Raw genomic sequence first — 9,941 nt, forward strand, 5'->3', positions numbered from 1 at the left:
TGCCCAGCAAAAACTTGGATATAGTCTTCTTTAGGGAAACACTGAAAAAGCGAGAAAAAAGGAAATTCCTTTTAAGAAGCATGCTCAGTGCCTTGACAACAGTGGCCAAAACCTTTTTTCCCCTTTTTTTTTTTTTTATTCTTAGATGCCTGTGCTAAGGTAACTTCTGCTGTAGGCCAAATCCTTTCTTAGTTTTCCATTTATTACACGTCCTTTGTTTTATTAAGGGGAGGAACCTTCCCAAGGAGTGTGTTGTAACCCATAAATATTGCTTCCTCTTGAGGAGGGTGGGGAAAGGATCACATCAGTAGAAAGCAGAATCTAAAACCTGCTCAGGAATTGAGCTTTGGCCCTTTGGTCGAGCTGAATGATGTCTGGGATACCTTTGTACAGGTGCTTTTTCTTGTTTCCTTGCGCAACAGCCAGGCACCCCTCGTTCTCAATCCATTGACTGAAGGGAACAATCTGTCTCTGGCCTCTGCCCAAGGTCTAGGGATTCTCCTGGTCACTTGTTTCAGTGGCATTTTTACATTTTGCAGCTGCCATGCAGAGAGAGATGGTTTAGAACCAAATGATCTAAAAGGGTCATGTCCAGTAGAAGGGGCTCCCACAGCTATTTATTGTAGGGCATCTTATTGTCTTGCTGTTTGAAAGTGCTCAGGTGATACAGAGCCAGCAGAGTTCTGGAGAGGTGTGTGCCATCGTTATTCTGGCCAAAAGCTAGAACTAGGAAGTGAATTCTGGGGCAAAATTTAAGGCTTATCAAGATGGGCAGAACTAGAACTGTCAGCACATGAACTCTAAAAGCCTGTCCTGCCCAGTCTGAAGCATGGATGGGATCAGGCATGTGGCTGCTTCTCCTATTTCTTTTTCATTTGATATCAGGATCTCTTTTTTAATCAGTGTTCCAAAAAAACATCCAGCAGGGAAGTCGGGAGAAATTGATGGGGCTATAAAAACATGACTTCTCTGCATGTTTTTACGTGGCTGTTGTAGACCATAAAACCTCATGGCCTTTTAAGAAACATACAATTTCTCTAATAGCCTCTTACTCAATGAAGCATGCTGCCAGTGCTCCAGGGCTCAGGCATCCTTTCACATCTGCCTCCTAGTTGTTGTGCTGCTACAGATCACTACATTCTGGCTTTCTTGCTTTTTTCATCCAGATGAATTTTTTGGTAAATTTAAGGTCAGAGTCCCCAGTCTGCTCAGGATGAGAATATGCAATGGGATTTGGGGATGTTTGGGCTACTGGGGAGCACAGCGTCTTTCAGCTTTGAAGGCATTGAAAATAGCAAATATTTATTATAAACTATTCTAAGTAACTGGGCACATAGCTGGTTAGAAAAGCATTGCTGTGCCTTTTCCTTCCAAACGCATTTGGGATGTGCCTGTTTGGATCATGCTGCAGTTAGCGCCTGTGGCAGGAGGTGGCAGGGTGGAGCTGTGCATGGAGCTACAGCTCCTCAGGAGCGGACCAGTCGAGCTGCTCTGTTCTTCGTGACAGCTGAGTCTGCTCGCTTCTTTCTTGGATCTGAAAAAACAAAACAACTTTTCTGCTTCCTTCTCAGCGAGGAAGAATTGGACAGTTGTAGAACATCAGCTGTTGTAGAAAAACACCTCATTTGTTTTTCCTTCACTGCTCAGTTATTTTGCATAGCAGAGAAGGGATAGGATCAAGCTGAATGGGAGAGAATTTTTACTATTTGTTAGCCTGGTAGTCTGTTCTACTCATTTCTTTAGCAAAACAATCAGAGTCATGGGCATAGATGCAGAATTGACAAGTGTGGCCTCTTGCTCCTGGGAATTGAACCATGCAGCCTTTGAGCAGTGCTGGCTTTGGATGCAGGGAGAGGTCAGGCTCGGTATTGGCCCAGCCGCCTGGTTAACTTCAGATGATGCAGTTCTCTCTACTCTGGCTGGTTTTATTATTATGTACTGTATTACCCACAGTAATGACTGGTGAAGGAAATTATGTAAATCCCTGCTCTGCCTACATATTTCAGTTCTACAACTGCCTGGGTTTGTCCTCTAGCCTTTCTGTTCTGAGATGATGCCATGTGCAGACTGATTCCTTGTAGAGTGAGATTTGTCAGAAGCATGACGGAGGCTGGATGCAGACTGCTGTGATTATGCACAAATATGTTGAGATTGAGGGATAAACAAAACTTAAACAAAGGAAACCACTGGGAACTAAGGGAGAGAGCATGTCACCTCTGGGTGTGGTGCAGCAATTTAATTTGACCTAAAACCATGCTAGTGGGCAGTCACCACCTCTGCTTTGCCCTGTGTGTTCCTGCTTCCTTGCAGGCACAGTGATGAAGGTAACTGGCTCAGTGCAATGATCCACTTCAAAACACCCCAGAGAAGAAGGCTTTGAGGCTGACTGAATAGTACCAGGGCAGGCAGGGTGGGGTCTGTGGCTGTGGAGGAAAGGAGAGTGGGAGTGCCTCTTGCAACAGTGGCTTAGTCTTGCGTTGGCTTATGCCACTCATGGAAACACTCCCTGAGTTTTCCTGCTAGCTTGGGGAGCTTTTCTGCGCTGAATATTGTTGACTCTAGAGCTTTAGCTGGGGATGATGAGGAGAGGCTGGAAATGGTTTCCATTTTTTGCCTCAAGTGCTGGTAAGGCAGTAAGCTCATGTTTGTGAACTGTCTGGTTTTGGAATATAGTGGCTCTTATTTGTCTGTACACACTGACATTTTCTGCTGCTTCATTACACTAGCTTCTCGTGTCATCTGTGGGCTGTGATACACTTGATATTAAGCTCAGACAGCAATGTTTGGCATTAGAATCCTGCAGCTGGGCACAGGCGAATCCAGAAACCAGCAGCTGGAGTAGATCCATGTAAGACCACTGAGTGAGCCTTTCTGAGTAATTCTACTCTGAATTGAACGTTGGAAGCTACCTGAAACGGCCATCTCCTAGTCCTTAGATATGTGATGCATTGCTACTAAGTGAACTGTTAATACAGTGCCTCTAGTTCTGATCCTGCTTTGGAATTGGGTTCACACATGGCTGCTACATTGCTTTTGTGGTGGACTTCTCAGACCAACTAGTAGGCAAGTCTTATTTCTCGTTAGCATTTAGAAATTATTTAAAATTTTGTTTTGTTCAAGTGAGTGGTTCTGTTGAAATGGAGTTTTGGGTTTCTTGTCCCTTCCATCAACAAATCATTTTCCTTTTTTTTCCTTTAAGCAACATGTCCATGACGGGCGGAAAGAGAACCTTGATGGCTTTGTGAAGACTTTTGAGAAGTTGCCTACGACTGATGGTTACCCCGGAATCTACGCATTAGACTGTGAAATGGTGGGTTCCTAATCAGAGGGGCAATGCACAAGCAAAATGATGCTTTTTGAGGAAGGCTGTGTCTGAAGGGCAACTCTTTCCCTACCATCTTCTTTCCTTCCTGCTGTGGACTCTAAACCACAGACATTTACATTAATAAGAGCTAATTGAAATGTAGATTTAATTAGTCGGGGCATTGTGTGCTTCATTTGGGGACCACATCTAACTTTGAAAAGCAGTAGCTAGTTGGCCTGTATTGAGCAGCGATTGTTGGCTGGCTTTGCTGCAAAGGACCAACTGCATTTTGGGATCTGCAGTGCTTTGGTGAACAGTCCTGTAGGTACCATGCTGTGGTCGGCATGCATTTGTCGTCATGTCTGCTTTGTCACTTGCAGTGCTACACTAAGCAAGGACTGGAGTTGACAAGAGTAACTGTGATCAACTCTGACCTGAAAGTGGTTTATGACACCTTCGTCAAACCGGACACCAAGGTGGTGGACTATAACACCAGGTAAGGACAGCCTTCCTTGGGTTAGAGCTCTGTGGTCAGCATCAAGAACTTAGGAGGAATTTCTGGAAGAACTTGTTGAAACTCCAGTGAGCGCTACTTCCTAACAGCTGGAACTTTTTTTGGGTCTTGAGGTGTTCCTTTGGTGAAGGAAGCCCTCCTCTCTGCTCTTACACTGCAGATTCTCAGGTGTGACAGAAGAGGACCTGGAGAACACTAGTATCACCCTGCGGGATGTCCAAGCCGTCCTATTGAACATGTTCAGTGCAGATACCATATTGATAGGGCACAGCTTGGAAAGCGATTTATTTGCACTAAAGGTAATTCGCATGTCTTGTGTTTGCATCTCTCTCTGGTTCTTTCCCACCCTGGTGACTGTTACATGTCATCTTTTAATTTAGGAAGTGTTTTTGTAGGAAGAACCTGGAGGACGCAGTGGGTCTCTCTTGTCTCTGAGGCAGGGGGAAGACGGAAGAGTAGAGGAGTGGGGTGTGTGCATCACTTCTGATCTCCCCCCAGCTTTTAGTGACTGGTGCTGCCCTGGGGGACAGATCTCTGGGGTGACTGGGAGGGGTGAGTAGATCAGGGCTGGCTGGAAAGACTGATCTCGAATCATTTGCTGTTCACCTGTGTACATAGTCAAGTATCCTCCAGTGGTGTCAGCATCCTTTGACCGGCCTGAAGGTGTGCTCAGCCAGGATCAGGGCATGAGCAGGGTAGGCTCAGGGGTCTCCTGTGCCCTCTGGATGTCCACAGTAACTGCTGGAGGAACAGGACAAGTCTCTCTGCCTCCGCACTGGAGATAACTGCCTTTTTTCTTTTAACTGTAAACTGTCCTTGAGGTTCTCTGCCTTGTTTGCTGTGATTTGTGGCATTATTCTGATCAAGCTATTTTGACCTTTCAGCAGTCTTGTTTCCTGCCTGGCCTGCGTCAGCCTGCTCTGTGCATCTCTCAGCCATCTCTGCTGTCCTGGAGGGAGGGCTGCCTTCTGAACACGGGTCCCAGGGGGTTTGGCTAGGGTCACCGAGAAAGCATGCGGCTGGCAGGAGCCAAGGCTTCAGTCTGTGCTCACAAGCCAGAATTTCCTCCAGCCGTTCTTTGTCATGCAGCTTCTTTGATGAAGAAGTTGGAGCTGCCAACTCACGGCAGTGGTTTGGAAGCAGGGGGTTTTAATGTCTGCAAAGCGCTTTACCTCTCCATGGCACCCTTTATCCCAGCCTCTAAGAGAGTTCGTCATCATCATAAAAAAAATTATTTACAGTTTTATCAGTACAAAATGACTGTTGGCCTCTTAGAAGCATGATTTTCTCTTAGCATTGCAGACGCTGCCAAGAGAACGAACCCAAGAGCAATATAGCAGAGTGTGACAGGCAGTGGCATGTCAAGTCATAATGTTTGAAGGCTGTGGCAGTAAAGTCGACATCTCGCTAATGGCCATGGCAAGCTCCAAATGGTGATAGCATTTCAATTTTTATTTAAAGCTATATTATCCCGTTTCCTCAGTCTTCCTGATCTACATAAGTAATTATCATTGTGCCTGGGTGGGTGCCAAACTTGACTGCAGTCTAGGAGAGATTATCCATAATGTTGGCAGTTTTACACTCCAAAGAGCGTAGCAGGTTGTTTCTGTTAAACTGCAGCTGTTTTCAGGCATTTATGGAGCTGGGCTATGAAACTATTAATGACGAAGTTAGGAATTGTCACGCAACATTAGCTGGTGCCTAGGAAGAGTTGAGGCAGATGAGGAGACTGGATTATCGGGGTCCTGTCTGAGTCACGCTGTGCTGAGCCTTATAGAGCTTTCTTTTGGTCAGGCATATAAATTTATCTCTTGGACCTCGTGTTTTGCTCCTGTACTCATTATGTGGAACTGCTTGCATGCAGGTTCCTGTAGCTGTCACTGAGCGTACGTTTTTGGTCAACAGAGGATTAATCTTGTCTTAGCCTGAGAGTAAGAAATTCATATTAAAAAAAAAAATCAGCTTACTGTATGTTTATGGTGTCTGTCAGATGTGGGTTTTAGGTCTTCCACAGGCACCCAAAGTGCAGCGTAAGGCAGTGTGTTGACCTGTTCAGCATCCTCAGTTCCTCGCGAAGCGTGATGAGTGATGACACTTCGTACCCTAGAGGACAGAAAGCCTCTTGTCTTCCCTGCGTGCTCCAGGCAGTTGGACCTGAACATGGGGCTGCCCAGGGCCTCACTCCCATCTACTGTATATTGTATGCCCAGGAGTACAAGATGTACTTGTCCCATTACAGCCTTGCTCAGCTGTGCTGGTTAAAAACTTCCTGTTGACTTTCATTGCTGACAGACTGGAAATTTTCAGGCGGGTGTGCACCTTGAAGATTAAGCCTTTCCTCTAGAAGCAGTGTGATACACAATGGACTGGGTACCATTTGGACATCCTTCCTGCTTCGGTTCACATCTTGAGAACCAGTTGGAAGGCTACAAGCGTAGTAACAAGTGTTGTGGGGTCAACTGGTTCCTTGGCTTTTTCATGGCAAAAGACAACCTTGGAGGTCTGCCAGCTTCTCCAGGCCAGGGTATTAAGGAGTAACCTGTCCTGAATTTGAGTTGCGTGAACTGAAGCAGCCCTGAATTTCTGCTGTTTTGAACGCGTGGGTAGGCAGGCCTTTGAGGGCACGTACATTGGCTGGCAGAGCACTGGGAAGCTGGTTTGCACGCAGCCTTTAAGGGGGAGTCATCTTTGATTCAGCCAGAGCCTCTTGCAGAACTGGTTGTGTTGCAGCTCGGCAGGGCATTGCGCAGGGCCTGGAAGGCTGACCGGAAGGTTGCGTTAGCGTGGTTAATCCTGAGGAGCGCCCATCCCTGTGGGATTGGGAAAATAAACACGTTTCTTTCCTGTTCCCTCTCCAGCTTATCCATGGCACAGTGGTGGATACTGCGATTGTCTTTCCCCACCGGCTGGGTTTACCTTACAAACGGGCTCTCCGGACGCTGATGGCAGACTACCTCAAGCGCATCATCCAGGACAACGGTGAGACTGAGGCGGAGCTGAGAGTGAGGGTCTGCCATCCCGTCCCCCCTGGATGCAGTTCCTTGGACCTGCCTCCCTCCCTGCTCTCCCTCGGCCCTGTTCTCTTGCTCCTGAACTTCCCTCTGCGCAGTGCCTGCCTGTAGCTGTTAATTGGCCAGCGTGTGTGGGCCCTGCCAGTTTGTTTGAACCCTGGTCTGAGGGCCAGCAGCACTTGCTTCTTCCCTGTCTGCCCTAAGAGGGGACCAGGGGACTGGGGTGAGAGGGCCAGAGGCAGCTCTGTCAATGCCATGTTGTGATCTTTCTTCTCTCTCTGGCAAAGTGGGACTGACCTTTCCGTTTGAAGCATGGAGTGTTCCCTTCAGCCTTCACCAAGCACGCTGTAGCCATACTGCTGGGCAGCTTGAGGCCTCGCTGGCCAGTAGCCTCGGGGCCTACAGAGTAGCAGCACTTCAGCCCTTAATTAAACGAGAATGGTGCAAGGCTGAAGTCCAGCAAAAGTGTGTTTAGTGAAAACTCTTCCACTTCCAAATGCATCTGTAGTTCACTGCGATCACAGATGCACCTGTGACTGCTGTGGCGAAGGGCAGTGAGCAGCTGGGCCGGCTGTGTTGGGCAGGACCCACTCTGGGGAAACCTTGCTCTGGGCTTTGTGCTGCCAGCAGCCCCGTGCAGCAGGGGACGTAACTGCTGTCCTTGTCTTTCTGTCCCCAGTGGAAGGGCACGACTCCAGCGAGGATGCCAGAGCTTGCATGGAGCTGATGGTCTGGAAGATCAAAGAAGATGCTAAAGTGAAACGATGACTTGCGCTTTCTCTCTCTCCTGTTCCTCCTCCACCTCTTTGAAGCAGTGCAATAAATGCTCAGAGTTACACTGTCCACCTGTACGCAGCAGCATGCTACCCCAGACTCCCCGTGCACTTGCAGGTATCTACAGGACTTAAGGACTGCTGCTGGTGCAGCTGAACGGCACCAGCTCACTGCTTGCCGGTCCCTGTGTCCAGGTAGTGGCTCTCAGATCCTCTTTACTCTGCCCGAGGGGTTCTCTGTGGTACAGCAGTTGCCTTGTAGGCATGGCAAGGTGGTTTTGAGTAGCACGACCAGAGAGAACTCCTTGTTTCTTAGGAGAAGCTTTTAGAGGTAGGTTGGATACATGCAGAAGGATCTTTCTGGTTCAGTTAAAGGTAGATTTTTATTTTTTTTCAAATGTAACTTAAATTGCCTCTGTACTTCAAAGCAGTTAGCTTCCTGCAGGGTTTGGAGAGGGAGGGAAATGGAATAAGGTTTGGCAGGAAGCTGTGAAGTGAGTGGATTATGTAGCTGGTGTGTGAATGGCGAGCGAGGTGTGGAGAGAGCAGAGGACCAAGCCATCTTGAAAGAGATCCTAATGCAGACCCACCGTGGAGGAGAAAGAGCTGCGAGAGAGGGAGGCAGCTCCAGAGAGCGTGTGTGGAGCAGCAGGTCTGAGGAATGAGCCTGGGTCAGGGTTGTGCCCAGCTGCTGTGACCCAGGTGATCGGTGAGTGCTGGCGTCCCGGTTCTGCAGGAGCTGGATGAGGGAGAAGTCACAAGCCTCAGACCTTGCCCGGACCTCAGGGAGGTGAGGGACAGCGGGGCTGTGATGAGCTGGGCTCACTGTGCCCAGGAGGGACGTGCAGCCTTCCAGGGCAGGAGCTGTGCAGAGGAGGACAGCAGTGAAAGCAGGCGCTGCAGCTTTGCAGGTCAGGATGAGCCGTCCTCCCTCTCACCCTGAGCTTCCAGAGCATCCCCCGCGAGCTCGTGTGTAGGGATCAAAGTTCTGGGGGGACATGGGGACAGCTAAGACTGTACTCCATGGCCCCAACAATCTACAGGTGTGCAGAGCTACTCACCAGTCTGTCCCTGATAGCAGGGACTTGATGCAGGTCAGACCAAAAGCAATAGGTGAAAATACTCTTTTAAACTAGTTTACATGTTGGGAGTTTTAATGAGAGCAGAAGAGCCACTTGTTGTCTGTCTGGCTCCCCTGACAAAAGCAATTCTTGAGTGTCTGCTGTGCTTGCAGCAGCTTGGGCAGACTCAGAGGTGCTGGCAGTCTCTCTCTGCCAAGGCTTAAATGCTTTCGTGGCGGACAACAGCGCTGATTTCCCTGGTAGGTGAGGTCTTTCAGCACTGTGACAGCAGGTGTGAGAGCAGCGATCGCCCCATCCCCTCCCAGGACAGCATCTGTTCCCAGCGCTGGCTGCTGTGGTCCCTTTGCATACAGGTGGGATGCCTCCAGCTCCTGTTGCTGGGATCCCTGCTCTGTTTCCACTGGTGGGCAGTGGCTTGGCATCCCAGCCTCTTCTTTGCCCAAAGCAGAGGCCGTGCAGCTCCTGCTGCTTCCCCAGAGCTTTGCAGGCCATGTCACATCTGGCTGTCCTTGCAGCCTGCCCTTGCAGGCTGCGAGTTGCAGGGAACGATGCTGTCTCTGTCCAGGCCATGGGAGAGACAGAGGGACAGTTCAGAGCTTCTTTACCGGGGAAGGAAGCTTTTTTCCTGCTTTTGCCTCTTTCCCTGGTTTATCCCCATGTTTATCTTCACCCCTGGCTGCAGCGATGGTGCCTGTCTGTAGCAGCCCACTGATTTCAAAGCCTCCAGGTTCCCCAGGTACTGGGCATGCAGGCCCAGCTCCCCTCTTCCCAAGCAGCTGCCTTCCCCAGCAGAGCCAGCACCCTTGTTCCCGACGAGGACGTGCTCTGTGTCCTGCTGGGGAGCCGTTTCCCCAGCTTTATCCCAGCGTCTGGGCTCGGGGAAGGCAGAGTGTCTCTGCAGCGCAGTGCAGGCAGGAGGGCTCGCGGTCATTTCCCCTTTGTCTACCCACGGTTCAGCTGAGATGCCCTAAAATGAGGCTTTCAGGGTGGGATGCCATGGGGGGAGGTTGCCCCCTCCATGGCACGTTAGTGGGAAAGGAGACGAGCGCTGCTGGTGTGGGTCAGAGCAAGTGTCAGAGCCGCGTGTGCTGTCACTGCCTCCCCGTAGCGTGATGATGGGCAGCCCCTGAACCCCCACACCCCTGGGCGCTGTAACACTGTAAAATAGGTTTGTGGTTGGTGAGAGGTTTTTGGGTTGTATATAAATATTGTAACCTGTAACTTTTTTTGTAATTGTTTTTAATAAAAGGGTGTTGA

General features: G+C 49.3%; 1 protein-coding gene across 2 annotated transcripts in view; it reads left to right on the forward strand.

The window, feature by feature from the left end:
* REXO1 (RNA exonuclease 1 homolog) overlaps window positions 1-9,941 on the forward strand; it is a 41,820-nt gene extending 31,879 nt beyond the window's left edge. The window contains exons 12-16 of one of the 2 annotated variants that reach the window (XM_082780127.1): window positions 3,200-3,310; window positions 3,685-3,800; window positions 3,979-4,117; window positions 6,677-6,797; window positions 7,509-9,941. In XM_082780127.1, the coding sequence (XP_082636253.1) occupies window positions 3,200-3,310; window positions 3,685-3,800; window positions 3,979-4,117; window positions 6,677-6,797; window positions 7,509-7,597 (576 nt within the window). In that variant the 3' untranslated portion in view covers window positions 7,598-9,941. Of the gene's footprint in view, window positions 1-3,199; window positions 3,311-3,684; window positions 3,801-3,978; window positions 4,118-6,676; window positions 6,798-7,508 lie in introns of those variants that run through there. The other variant, XR_014319120.1, reaches the window with a different exon arrangement.

Source organism: Aythya marila, assembly GCF_965140915.1.
Source record: "Aythya marila genome assembly, chromosome: 27".
Classification (NCBI taxonomy): domain Eukaryota; kingdom Metazoa; phylum Chordata; class Aves; order Anseriformes; family Anatidae; genus Aythya; species Aythya marila.